At 38.8% G+C, this 15,163-nt stretch overlaps 1 protein-coding gene across 1 annotated transcript; it reads left to right on the top strand.

The window, feature by feature from the left end:
• The first annotated feature begins 13,433 nt into the window (after positions 1-13,433).
• On the top strand, positions 13,434-14,393 carry LOC117714158 (putative vomeronasal receptor-like protein 4). The gene has a single exon (XM_034510823.1). The coding sequence runs from the start codon at positions 13,467-13,469 to the stop codon at positions 14,391-14,393; it is 927 nt and encodes a 308-aa protein (XP_034366714.1). The 5' UTR covers positions 13,434-13,466.
• Positions 14,394-15,163: the final 770 nt, after the last annotated feature.

Raw genomic sequence — 15,163 nt, 5'->3', positions numbered from 1 at the left:
TTCTCAGCATTACGAATAGAAAGGACATACATGATCATTGATAAAATGTGAGAAAGGACAGACTGGAATTTGGTAGCTTAAATTGGTGCTATTCTGGACTTTCCTCTGGAAAGTCAGAATTGAATCTAAGTTAAAATGGATTTAAAGTTATCATCTAAAAATAAATGAAACTAAGGAAATATATTAATGCTGTTGTAAATCTAAATGAGTATAAGCAACAGAATTTTAAAATATAGAATTCTTAGTAGTTTTATCAACTGACTTTTATTTCCTTCTCTTGGTAGATTTTGTTGTCAGTAAAATAAGAATATAAATACAACTCCTACAGTAACTTTTGCATGCAAAATATTTCATAACATTTGATGACTGAAAAAAGTTTGAAATTTGGGGTATGAACCTACAAATCTAGCCATTCTGGCACATGTGGATGTGCATACCTGCAATTCCAGGATTGACAGGTTAAAGAAAGAGAGGAAGGGAAGGGTGTAGGATAAAGAAGGAAGAAGAGAAGGAGGAGCTAGGAAGATGACTCTACCAGTAATGTGCCTGCTGTGCATGCATGAGAAACTAGGACCCATGTAAAATAAAACTAGCCAGGCATAGTGACCTATGGAACTCTAGCAGAGTAAAGATAGAGAATGATAGATCCTGGCAGATCACTTACTGGCCAGTCTACCCAATCTATGAACTCTGAGACAGACCCTGTCTCAAAAGTCAAGACGTAGATGTCAGGTGAGACGTCTCATCAGGTAATGGTACTTGCCATGAGGCCTGATGACCTGAGTTCAATCCTTGAAACCCATATAGTGTAAGGAGAGAACTGACTCTCATAAGATCTACTTTGACCTCAATGTGCATGCCATACATACACACAAATGTAATTTTAAAAGTTAAAGACAATGTGGAGAGTCATGGTGGACAATGACACCTGATACCAACCTTCATATTTATGTGGGAGAGAGAGAGAGGGAGAGAGAGAGAGAGGGAGAGGGAGAGAGAGAGAGAGAGAGAGAGAGAGAGAGAGAGAGAGAGAGAGACTTTAGGAGTAAACTAATAAGGTCAATCCTAGGCACATCATAAGTTGCTAAAAAATGAAACAATAAATTAAAATTTTGAAAGTGTTCTGAGAGAACAAGACACTACTTATGAAGAAACATGAATTATCAAATAACACTGGAGTTTTCACAAGCCACTGTGAATTTTATATAGAACTTGCTTGCAATGATCATCTCTCATCTTATGAAACCTCTACTCATATTGGTGGGGCACAGCAACATTTTACACCTCTAAAATCTAGCGTTTGGTGCTGGAGAGTTGTCTCAGTAGTTGAGAGCACTGAATGCTCTTCTAGACTCTGTTTTGATCCCGTGTACCTACATGGCAACTCACAACTGTCTGTAACTCCATTGCCAGGGGTTCTAATGCCCACTTCAGATTCCCACCGACACATGCATGTGGTGCCCAGATATACATACAGATAAGTATTCATACACATAAAATAAAAATAAATTCTAAAAATCAATTTTTTAAAAACTTGTGTCAGTTTAGACTAGAGTCTTATCAAATCTGAAATGTCTAAATCATTTAATTTCTTACCAAAAAGTAGCCTAGAAAATGAGTACAGTTGATTTGTGCAAGAAGGGGAGACTGACTGCCAACAAATATTTTGGCAGCATCTATGAAAGGGAAATTGACTTCATGTTCTTTGCAGGATTTTTGAGTCTGAGCACTGATTCAAAGCTAGGAACTCACTAGTGAACACTTCTAGGGTTCAAATCAGATGAATCTGGATCTGGTGGTTTTCTCCTTATATAAAGCAGGTAGAATCTGTTAGAGTTCTAGGATGCTTGAGTTTTACAGTGATCTGATACCATTATCAGCCTATCAATATAAAACACTCCTCTGCATTGAACTATTCTGTTCACTGTTATTTCCATGACCACAACAACGTTTTCCATGGTGATTAAGTCTCACCACTTGTTCCCTTGAAATCAGATCATCACAATTCCATGGAATTTGATGCCCTCACACAGACGTACATGCAGTCAGAATATCAATATATGATATATGAATTAAAGGCCCAGGAGATACTAAATTTTGTTCAAGGGATCACACTTGAGAAGTGGTTTGAGCCATGGAAATTTGATCTTGTAAAGCTGTGGAACATTGCAATTTCAGTGTACAAAGTGACATTCTGACACACGTACACATGCAAGTACCCTCACATGCAAGCATATTGTGAATCATTAAAAATAAATGGTCAGCATGTTTATGTAGATAGAGTCTTCATTTCTTTAAAAATCCCAGTTATGTTATGTGAATATGTTTTTGTTTTATTCTCAGGTGTGGAATATGAGGCTGCTTCAGTTTGTCCACAGCCCTTAACTATGATTATCCTATGCTCTAGGAGGGATATAATTTTTGCAAGCTGCAGACAGTTCATTCTGAGGACTCTGAAGAGGGTATAAGTGATAGATGCCAGAGAGGGACTGTGGAAGCTGCTGCTCCTGGTTGCTTTTGTCAAATGGTTGTAAACAGAGATGAATTGGATATCCTGATGACAAAGATTGGACTTACCACTAGGAACCTGATGACTTGGTCAGCAGAGTGTAGTCTAAATAGATCTAAGCCTCCTTTCTCCTCTAACTTTTTTCTCTCCTACCTAGTGCTGAGGGGTTGGAAGAGATTAGGGTAGAATAAAGGTGGTAAGGATGGTTGACATAAGAATCTAATAAAATAGCTGAAAATAATACATCAACATGTTTATAACTTCAGTGTCTCTTTCTCTAGTATTAACTAAACTGTGTTTAAACCAGATTCAGAATCTTTGAATCGCTCTTAATTCCCCTCTCCCACATAATTCCAAACTTAAGTTGTTCTTGGGAAGGCTCTACACAGATTATGTGAATTCACTGAAATCAAAGCCTTATGAAGAAATCTGCTAAATATCAAGAGAAGAATGACTTAGTTAATGGAAACTACAAAAATATCTGGAAATAGGATCATTTAAAAATTAAATGTCTAAGCAAGAAACACATGGGGAGGATGATGGAGAGAGTCCAGATAAATAACACAAGGGAGGTCTGAAAAAAAGGGAAAATATTACTTTATAAGCTAACTTAACATAAATATTATTTATCTGCATCTGTGTATATGTATGTGTGCAGAAATACATATCATATATACACATATACATGTGTATTTATGTATATATACGTATAAATACATGCATATATACACATATATGTAGACACACATATATGTATAACAAAGGGGAGAGGGTAAAGAAAAAGAGAGAGTGAAAGAGAGAGAGAGAGAGAGAGAGAGAGAGAGAGAGAGAGAGAGAGAGTAGAGGATAATATTTTTGGAAACTATGTATGAACAAAAATGGTAGTGCTTAGCCAAGGACACTACTCTTTGAGTTATTGGTCAAGGGTATCCAAAGATCTCCAAAATATTATAGGCTATAGCCATTGTCCTTGGTTACTTCCCAGAACTTGAAAGCAAATTCCTATTTATGAAGCTATGACAGACCTTACATACAGGACTAGGATGAATCAAGGTTATATTGACCTGGATGGCCCCTCCTTGAGGGCTAGCTCTAAATAGTATTATAAGATGATGTGTAAGCTGCTAAGGGAGTACAGCAAGCATTAGTTATGATCAACTGTAACACATACAAACCATAATAGTTGGCCTAGCTAGATAACTTTTATGGTCCAATAGTGGAACATATACTTTGGGGTAACCAACAGCTCTTTAATTGTATTTCAGGGCTTCTCAAAAAAAGACTTCCCATGCCTGGCCCTATCAATAAACCTGGCCAAGATTCCATGACTTGATAGAGCATAAACTGTAGAAAAGAAACCTAGTACTGCCATTTTCTTAAAGCAATACAGCTTTCAATTATGTTTCAAGTACTTACAATCACACACACGTGAGTGCAGCTCTTACCCCTATGATGGTTTGAGTGAAATTTATCTCCACAGGCTTATAGGGAGTGGGACTATTTGAAAGAATTAGGACATGTGGCCTTGTTAGAACACAAGTGATCTTGTTGGAGGAAGTATACCACTGAGGGTGGGCTTTGAGGTTTCAGAAACTCAAGCCAGGGCCAGTGATGTACTTCTTGCTGCCTGCTGATCTGCATGTTGCACTTTCAGCTTCCTTTCCAGCACCATGTCTGCCTGTGTGGCCCAATGCTTCCCACCATGAAGTGTAAGCCATCCCCAGCTAAATGTTTTCCTTATAAGAGATGCAGTGGTCATGGCATCACTTCACAGCAATAAAACTCTAAGACACCTCTAATTAAAAAAAAAAAAAAATCATCCTTTGAGGCAGACAGAGGCCCGTACAGAGATTTATAACTGGCCAAAACACGTAGAATAGGTGTCAATGGGCTCCTATCTCCAGTTGTTATATCCTGTACAGCTAAGGGTCAAGGAACTTTGCAGTAAAGGGGCAAATAAATTGTAAATATTAGAGGATCCCACATCCCCTGAAGGTAGCATATTTTAAAGTGACGAGGATATTACACCCATGAAACCTCAAAACTATGGCTGCCCACACAGTGACCACACCAGTAAACATGTCAACCTGGACCAGAGAAAATTTCTCACAAGGCCCCACCGTTAAATCAAGAGTTACAGACAACGAAGGAATGAGCACAAGAAGAGAGAAGTAAAAATTGTGTAAGAACATGTATGGAATTGTCACAAAAAAAAAAAAAAAAAAAGAAACACCATTGTTCAAAAGAGAAAAAAAGGCAAAAAGGAAACATGAAAGTCATACTGAGTGGATGGGAGCAAGAGAAAGACTCAATGGGCTGGGCTGCTCCTAACAGAGCTGTGGGCCCCCATGAGACCCTAGGAGGAAGCTTCTAAAAACTTAAAACATAACTACCTAAAGCAAAATTTAGATCCATAATCAAGTCACAGTGCATCAGTAGCTGATTGCATTACATATGGGAACATCTGGTCATAAAATGACACTCTGGAGTTTGCATGGAGTTGGAACTCAATGGTGTTCTTGGACGATGCTTAGTTGTGCTGAGGACATCTCTGTGTGTTTGTTTGGGCCTGTACGCACATGAATGGTCACTGGAGTGGAGGGCTGTAGGCTGGAAGTGAAGAATGGATTGGGGATTCACAACACTCACAAACATGGTTCAGAGCTGCCAGCAACATGGGTGCTTCTCCAGGTTCTCAGAAAGCTGCCTCTCGTTTTCCAGACTCTGCAAGAGGCAGTTTGTGCAAAATTAACAAAGTAAAGAGAAAAAAAGCACCAAAAAAAGTGTCACCCCATTTTAGGTGAGGGGACCAGTGTGTTACGCACTGGACCAAGTCAGGATCTAACTGCCTCACTTCCTGAGATATTATTATTGACAGCTACATGTCCCAAGCACTTGTCAGGGCTGGGAGAAGGGTGACACACTCCATCATTAGGGGACAGTTACATGTCCCTAGCACTTCTCGGCTGGGAGGAGGGTGGCATGCTCCTCCTTAGATGCAGTGCTTTCTACCAAGTGACAGTCAAACCATGCTTTGCCTGTACATTTGTTTACTTCCTTCATAGCCTTTTCTTGACTGTGAATGTAGGTGTGTGTCTACAAATAAGGTCCCTCTCTGACCGATACCATTTCAGTATCTGTCCTTCCAAGGCAGTGAGACATCATTAGATGTCCTGCCTCATCCTCAGCTTTCTCCACCCTGCACATATTCACCCATCTGACTTGTCCTCCTCTATCAGATTCTCATCTAGCTACCACCAGAATGAGGAGAACCAAGAACCCTAGCACAGGTGTAGAGAAATGGGAAAGCCTGGTATAGACACTTCAGTTGTTGTTTGCTGTATCATTTCATATATGTCTATAAGTACGATTAAACCCTAATTAATGCTGAGGAGATTCCTGAGGCAAAGTAATGAAGTAATTGTGGAGGGAGAGGAATGGCTATGCTTCAGGGACAGATCCTTTAGAGACATTCTTCTCTGTGACAGCATTGTAACTGTGACAACTGAGGTGCTAGAGACAAGTTAAGACAGTCAAGGCTCTACAACACTAAGGAACAAATGCAGTTTCAGGAGGCGCACCTTCCAGGACAAACTCAGAACCTGACTGCACCACAGATGCCAAGGTGAGTAGACCTGGAGCTCTCTGGTTTACACAAATGCCAAGTGAATTTCCCAAGGAAGCAAAAATGTTAACCTCTTTCATAGTATGTCAGGGAGTCAATAGAGCATTTGAAAGACTTAATACCTTCCCTCTACTGCCTATACCTAAATTTATGTGGCTGAGCCAGAGAGAGAGAGAGAGAGAGAGAGAAAGAGAGAGAGAGATTATTTCCAGCACCTGTCACCCCACCATTGCTTGAGCATCTTTTTCCAAGTCCAAGATTGTGTATCTTTAGAGAGCTCTGAGGTTTTGTCATAAGTCCTCATCATAGGCTTTTTTTGGAAAATAGAAAGATGTCTGAGTTTCTGACCATAACTCAATTTGGTTTTGGCATTAATTTGCACCTGAATCATGGCTCTTTTGCCTGAATTAGTTACATACATTTTTTTCACCTGATGTTTGGTGTATTACAATGTTTAGGATGGACTTTCCCTTTTTATTATTTTCCAAAGTCCCATGTGTATTATGTTTAAATTGAAGGTAGTATTTGTGCATCTACCCCTAACATCTCCCTGTCTCTATGCATATGAATGAGTACACATATGCAAATCAGCTCCACTTGTTAGATGCCTATTTCTTAAGAGCTCTGTTGTCTAAAAGTTGTTCTTTTGAGAATTCTTACTGTTCTGCCAGGCTGTTTGTTTAGTATCATTTGAGGGTAACTCCCTTAAATTCAGCCCAGTACTGTGTTCAAGGAGCTCTAATCTTAAGCTTATTTGAGGCGCCAGAGCCTGGGATGGGTGTGCTTACCTGCCTCTAATGCCATGTGTTGTCTGAATGGTATATCATGCATAGATCTGAAAGCAAAACTTCTAGAACAGTTTGCTGTAGGGTTCCAAAAGCAATTTGGAGAGCAGGGTTGCAGCTCAGAGGTGGGATGTTTGTTGATTGTGTAAAACCTGAGACTGAGCCCCTAGGGCTACAAAAAAAGAAAAGAAACTGAGAAAATTAGGGAAATTCTTGTCCCTCTCCCCTCTGAAATTCTTCAGTTTTATTCTGTGTTAATAAAAAAGTAACTTCATATATATATATATATATATATATATATATATATATATATATCAAGTTAATAATAAATCTGATTCTGGGCTATAGACAGTTGGTAAGTCGAGAGAGCTGGAAAAATAGTAACCACTAGAAAGGCAGGAAAAAAAATAAAACACAAGATAACATTTGGTTAGTACATAGGAGCATCAAGGTACATGGACTGATAAAATATTCATTTTATAGTCCAGATGTTTTTCTTAAATTGGATGTGCTAGTTAATGCTGGTAAACCTCATTACATGAAAGATTTAGGGTTGGGGAAGCCTTTCATAGTGCACTGGTGCAGGCTTTACTCTCCCCATTGGTCAGAACAAACAAAGATCAAAAGGCAGTAATTGATGTACCAGAAGCCAGGGGCTACCTACTAACAAGCAGGCAGGGAGCTGTGTTGCCAGAAACCTTCAGGGCAGAGAATCTGAGACACTTGTTTAATAATGAGAAGGCAATAAAGGCCAGGAGATCAAAAAGGCAAAACAGGATGATTTGTATACTCTCTATCTAAACATACAGAATGCAGGCAAAGTGAGAAATCCTAGGGATAACCTCAGACATTCTGATGTCTTTGATTCCCAAGAAATAGTCCACAGCCTTGCATGACGTCATAACTGAGTGACCTGTAGTAGTTTCCTCTGAGATTGAAACATTCCATGCTGCAAGGAAGCTCTTTAAGCAAAAAAGTAAACAACTACAATAGCTTCAGAAAACCTCTAAAACTGACCAGATCTACTAGGGCCCTCCTAGCCAGAATAGACTAGACAAAACAAGCTGCGGAGTCCTTTTCAGACTCAGCTAAAGTAAAAACAAACAAACAAACAAACAAACAAACAAACAAACAACAAAGAAAACCACTCAGCCATCTCAAGACTAACACCAAACCAACTGCCTGGAAAAAGCTGAGAGTCAGTTTGCACTGATCATGATCAAAACAGTCCATTGCTAACCAGATTGTCACAGAAGCTAAACAGATTTCACTAAAATCATAGTTTGTAACAAATTCATGCAGCAGGTACAGAATCCCACTAAACTTTATATCTGCTGAACACATCTAGCAGTGAGACCCCAATCTTCTTGATACAAGAAATGGTTATTGAGATCCCTAGCTCATGTTTTGTCCTCATTTCAAAACAGCCAGTAACAACACTGAAAGCTTTTTCCTGCTCCAACTAGATAACTCACTCTGAATTGTTCAGGATGCCTTAGCTTTCCCAAGGTTACTCTTTGAGAGCTCACACCTCTGCTAATGACCCTCCCAGACAGTGCAGTGTTCCTCTGGTGTTTGTAGTCTTGATTATTTTGATTTTCAGACTAGAGACTTCTTCCTGGATGCTTGACTTGGGCTTTAACTGTTGAATCCTGTCTGCAAAAGTTAGAAATTTCAACTTAGTACTGTAAGATTCCACTTAATATTTTTAGCAGTGAAATCATACAGTTAGTTTATAGCTTATAAATAAATCTCTTGGAAACTCCATTATAGATTAGCAAAGATTTAAAACTTAGACTCTGAAAACAACTCTGAAAATTTTGGTACTCCAAAGGCAAGATCAAAAGGAAGACTGAACAAAGTATGAGATGCTATGGAAGTTGAGATGTGCCCGAATATGTGAGAGGTCGACATTGAAGCAACAGGGTTTCTCACGTGTCTGTGAGTACTGTAGAGAATGGAGAGAGGAGAAGCTTGTACCCTGGACATTTGTAACTCAATAATGAGGATTTGATAGGGTGAGATGAAACAATGACAGAGATATTCTGGTTGGCAGAATTTGGGTTCTGTTCAGCCATGCAAAGATTGACTATAGATGAAACATAGAGGTTTCCACAAGTATATTGGATTTGCTACTATAAAGAAAATTATATGATAACAATAATAATAATAATAATAATAATAATAATAATAATAATTCACTAGACTGTGTTTTGAGACTTTTAAATACTGGATCCAAGGACAAAATTTGGGACTAGTGCAATAACTTACAGAATCCCACCAATGTAGAAATGAATCCTCAGGGAAAAAAATCTCCACTACTGAACAAGTCTTCATTTTCTTCATATAGCAGGAAAAAAAAATCATGATATGAAATGTGTTTGCAGATGCATATTATTATTACTGGTAAATTGTTTTAAAAGATGGATGCTGGAACTAATTATTCTGACCATAAAGGAAGAAACCAAGAGTTCAAAAGTCAAACCCATCAGGGGAAGAGTCTAAGCTTTCTGAAAGAACTACGTAACATAGCAAGCATATCTGTTTTGTGAGTTTTCTTTGACTGGGGGCAAAGTGCTGGCTTATACTTTTTACTCACATCCACTCACCTCTTACAAATATCATAACGTTCTTTTCAATTTTATAGATGGCATAGGCTGTAATATTGTTATAATTTTTAGAATGTACTTGTTTTTAATGTATATGGTGTTTTGCCTGCATGTACACCAGCTGTCCATAAAACCTAAGGAGATTAGATTATGCACCAGATCATAGAGCTGAAGTACAGATAGTTGTGAGCCATCATGTGGGTGCTGAGAACCAAACCACGTCTCCTGCCACCATAGAACTGTTATTCACATGACCAGTGTAGCTGTAAGCCTTTCTGTTTGCACAGGCACACTCCTCACAGTAGTGCAGGCTATTACCATATCGTCCTGGACCTTCCAGTTTGGGCAGTCTCACAATGAGGTCTGCATGGCATAAATTTTCTCCTGTTCTTCTTTTGTATTCTCAAATTCTGCATCATCCTGAACATCATCAATATTTCATCAGAAATGCCAGAATTAACACAGCAAATTAGTAAAATTAACAGTGTTGAAATTCTTTTCCTCAATATCATAAAATAAATAGCTTTTTCCTCATATTCATAATATTGAGAACTACTGTGCTTTAGTGTGTTTTAAGTTCCTTCTTTAGAAAATAACTTTGTAATATTCAATATATACATATATACATGCACATAAATACACACACACACACACACACACACACACACACACACACACACACAGCTTTTCCAGAGAAGTTTTCTTTGTGTACATTTGGCTGTCCTAGAACTCACTTTGTTGATTATGCTTGCTTAAAACTCAGAGATCGTTCTGCTGCTGCCTCGAGTGCTGCATTTAAAGATATATACCACCACACCCAGCAGTAATATTCAATATTTAAGAAAACTAACTCGTTATTTGGTTATCATCCCTTTCCTGCCGATTCTCAGAAATGAACACATGGTTGAATGCTGGCCTACTCAGGAGGAGGCAGACTTTGCTGAGACTGGGTCAGTCATCTCTTGTTAAGGGAAGTTAGTAACAACTGTGAGTTCTGTCATGCTTTGTGGAAAGGATAAGCATTTGGCAGTAGCTTTAGTTCTCAGGCAGCAGTCTTAGTGACCTGACACAGAGGTAAGAGAAAACTAGGGAGATTACAGAAACCACATTCTCCATCCTGCACCCCTACAAAGTGGATTAATTCTGCTGTTTATGAGGCTGTTCATTCATCACCACAATTCAAGTAGCAGGGACCAGGACCTGGACTTGTAAACTAGCAAATTCTATGTAAATGACTGACATGTTTATCATCTGTCCTTTTATTTCCGTTCTTAGGAATCAATTCAGCTGATACACTTGCTATTTGAAAGTTGCAATATAAAGACTATTACAATGCTGGCTCATTATTTTGTTGATAAAACTAAAGTGCCAGCATTAGAGGATAATTTCTGGCTAATTAAAATATTGGTAACTATCCATTTTCATTAACAGATTTTATGGAATTTATGAAAAACAGTGAGTTTAAAACATTCATAACAAGTGACATACATAGCTCAATTTAAATCAATAGAAAATGAGACAAGAATAATAGATTTATGTGTTTTTGTGACTTTTCTATTGCTGTGATAAAACATTATGACCAAAACCAACTTGGGCAGGAAAGGGTTTGTTTGATCTTACAACTTAAGGCAAGTGATTATACAGGTTAAGTCAGGGCAGGACTCGAGGCAGGAACCTGGACAGAGGAACCGAAACAGGGACCATAGATGAATGCTGTTTACTGGATTCCTCCCTCATGGCCTGCTCAGCCTGCTATCTTATAGCAGCTAGGACCAGCAGCCCAGGGATGGCATTGCATATAGTGAACAGAGTCTTCCCAATCAGTCAATGTGGAAAATGCACCACAGGCTTGCCCACCAGCTAATTTGATTGAGGGAATTTTCTCACCTGAGGTTCCAGCTTCCCAAATAACACTCTGGCTTGTGTCAAGCTGACATAAAACTAGCCAGCACACTGGGGAAGATGGCCCTATGCTCTGAAAGAGAGGTGGCTGAGAAAACCAAAGGGTGCAAAGAAGTAGGCAGTGTTCCTTCAGGGTCTCTGTTTCTGTTCCCACCTCCATGTTCCTGCTTGAGTTCCTGCTCTGTATTCCCTCTGTGTTAGGCTGTGATGTAGATGTGGAAGCAAAACATTTTCCTCCACAAACAGTTTTTGCCAGTGGTTTATCGCGGCAACAGAGAAACAAACTAATGCAGTAGGTTAACCCTAAATTAAGGATGTATATGAAAACCTTATTGAAATCCACTATAAGCGGTTTTGGAAAAGCTACAGTTTATAATTAACTCCAAAGTGATTTGTCCAGAGTTTAAACATAGGATGGCAGGAAGGATCTAGACTTAAACAAAAAAGTAGCAGCCAGTTTTTGTCATTGGTGTGTGTCATTATCAGACACTGTTCCTGGAGAAATGATAATAAAGGTCTACTTGCCCTGGGTAGGAAACCAGGAACAGACCAAACTATAGCTTCCACCAAAGTCCAACTTGGTTAAACAATGAATTGTATTATGGCTCCTTATAGGAATATGGGTGAAGAGTTACTTATAATGCAGAGATGGCTCAAAGGCAACTACATCACTAAAGCCCACTTTAGCAGGAACGGCAGCTCACAAATGCTGAAAACCTGAAATATACTACACATCTGCAAACAACTCAACAGGTTAGAGTGAGGGTGTCTTGTCCAGGTAGCTCACTTGGTCTGAGCCTGTTCTTAGCACCTGGGCTGATCTCTGCATCTTTCACACATCTGGCTTATCTGAAAGTGTCTTTCCCTGGTGGTTCTGTTATAGACATGTTGGTAAGGAGGGAAAGGTCAGTTTCAGTAATTTGCTGAAGCTACTGGGTTATCTACATCAGAAGAATGAGCTGCCCTACAGGATGAAATGTTTTATACTGCCCCCTCCCCCGAAAACATCCTGTTGTTCTACCCCTCTTTTAACATCCTGTGTTAAAGGAAATTCCCTCCAAAAAGGAAGGTTTTAACATTGGAGAATCTGCTACCTCACTGGATGAAAGGGGAAAAGGTAAGAGACTTCTGAAGCTATTGCTCAGGATCATGTTGCCTTTGAAACTGTGACACTGTCCATATTTAGCATTTTTCTGGGAAGGAAATTGTCATGTTGTTTTGGGTCTGAGGCACTCAGACATTCACCATAACCAGAATAAATTTAGTAAGAAGACTGGCCTGGATGAACCAGAAAGTTCTCTGGGTTAGGCCTCAGCTATTGTTAGGCAAGGATTTTAAAGACAAAATCCACAAAGTTATAATTTTGGGGAGCCAGCTTCACTCATACCCTATTTGGCTTCGTACACGCACAGCTTAGATTTGTAGCAGATGTCCAGCAGGTGCCTGAGCCTTTCCAGCAAGCAATCACTTCCTACAAATGCAGAATTTAGGAATTTGCCTGTTAATCTTGTGACCCATCACCTTGTAAGAATAGTGGGGCAGTAAAACATTTTACAGCAATTCAATGGTTTTAAGAATAACCCCAATGCACTGGGAAGTTGTCCATCTTGGGCTAGCTACAGGGTACATTCAAGAGAGGAGTAATTTCCTCATGGTTTACAAGTTAAAAACAAGTCTGTTTTTACTAGCCTTTGGAGGACAGAGAATTATACTCTAAACAAAATGTCCACCATTGGAATGTAAATTTTAGACCTGAAAGACATAAAGAAGTATTTGGTTTTGGAAAGGTAAGTATATTCATTATCATGGAATTTATGTCTAAAATATCATTATCATCTCCCATATCAGTGAAAATAAGAAAATGAAAAAGAAGTAAAGCAAAGAATGCAATTCGATGGTTGCTAGAAAAGAACCATGTACATTTTCATATTTCAGAAATTTCTCATTATTCATAGAGACAATCCATGGAGGTGATGTCAGCCACTCATCTGTGTTCCTCAAAGTGCATTTTGGTAGTTCTCACCTGAGGTTAAAGGATGATTTGGAGTGACCTCATCCAGCAAATAATCTTCCTTTCTCTTATTGGACTTGGGATCTTAGGAAACATCCTTATGTTTGTGAGACATGTGTACATATTTATCATGGGTTCTGAGAAAAAACCTATAGACCTTATCTTCACTCATCTGGTGTTTTCAAATGTAATCATTATTTGTACTTCAGGGGTCAGATATATAGCCACAAAACTTCATTTCAAAAATGTTCTGGGTAATGTGGGCTGTAAAATCGTGGTTTATCTGGGAAGGATGGCCCGTGGCCTCTCCATCTGCACCACCTGTCTCCTCAGCATGTTCCAGGCTGTCACCATCAGTCCCAGAACCTCCTTGTGGAGAAAGTTCAAACCACAGACAGCATGTCAAGTTTTTTCCTGTCTCCTCCTCCTTTGGATTCTTAATGTTCTCATAAGCTCCAACTTGCTTCATCACATCACAGCGGGCAGCAGTTTGAATGGCTCTAGAGCTGGTGTGTATGATGGGTATTGCTATATGCTGCCATCGAGGTATCTAGTTAAATGGCTTTTCCTCTCTCTCATGACTCTTCGTGATGTCATCTTTCAAAGTCTCATGGGCTGGAGCAGTGGATACATGGCTCTCCATCTGTATAAACATCACAAGCGTGTCCTCTATCTTCACAGCTCTAGGTCTGCAAATAATGCCAGCCCAGAAATCCGAGCTACATGGAGTGTTCTCATACTTATGGCCTGTTTTCTCTTCTATTACTTGGGGGATTTCATTTTTTCCTTTTACGTTGGTTCTGTCTTGACTCTTGACTCCATAATACTAAATATTAAAATATTTCTAGTAATTGGCTATGCTGTTCTAAGCCCCTTTGTTCTGCTAATAAAGGATTTCCATCTGTTTAATTTCTGGCATAATCATTGGAGAGTTGAGGAAACAGCTTTCTAAAGCTACCCCTCTAGTAACTAAAGGTTTATCATTTACTTAGATTTTACCCAGAAAAAAAATCTGTTTCCAGCATAATTGCTATTGGTTTTTGAGAGTAGAATGCTGTATTGGGTGCTTGGGAATTGAAGGCTAAGAAATTTGGACAAAATGCTGTGAAAAAAATTAAAAAGGATCACTAGACACCACACAATGTGATCTGAACAAAGACCAGAGAGAAGAGTAAGAAGCAATCCAGGACCTCTTGCAGTGCACATGGAGTGAAATGAGGCATCCTACACCTATATTTACTTAGAACAATAGCAACAAAAGTGATCTGGGGTGGTGGTATATGCCTTTAATTCAAGCACTCATGATTTAGGTGTATTACAGTAATTTCAAAGCTTTCAAAGCTAGCATGTTTTACATACCAAGAAGTTGCAGGCTAGTCAGGGAATAATAATAATAATAATAATAATAATAATAATAATAATAAATGAAAGAAAAAATTCAAAAGGTACTCATGTGATGGCTAATATTACATTTATAGCTAACTTTATGTTTAAAACTTTAAAATCTTTGTTCATAAGAGAACTATAAAGCAAAATTAGACTTCCAAATGATAATGGCTGCTAAGGGTTAATTTAAAAAAACCTGCTGTTTCTGCTTCTATAAATACAATTGCTTGTTTTGCAGGTGAGGACTTTCTGTTGGCAAGGAAACAAAATGTGCCTTTATAAACTCCTGACTGAAGTGGCTGGGCCCTGCATCAGAATCATGGATAGACCTGCTGC

This window comes from Arvicanthis niloticus, chromosome 8 (assembly GCF_011762505.2).
Source record: "Arvicanthis niloticus isolate mArvNil1 chromosome 8, mArvNil1.pat.X, whole genome shotgun sequence".
Classification (NCBI taxonomy): domain Eukaryota; kingdom Metazoa; phylum Chordata; class Mammalia; order Rodentia; family Muridae; genus Arvicanthis; species Arvicanthis niloticus.
This window is presented reverse-complemented; position numbering and strand designations above follow the sequence as displayed.

Excerpts from the sequence above, each read along its gene's own strand:
- LOC117714158 (XM_034510823.1), top strand. The coding sequence starts at position 13,467 with ATGATTTGGAGTGACCTCATCCAGCAAATAATCTTCCTTTCTCTTATT.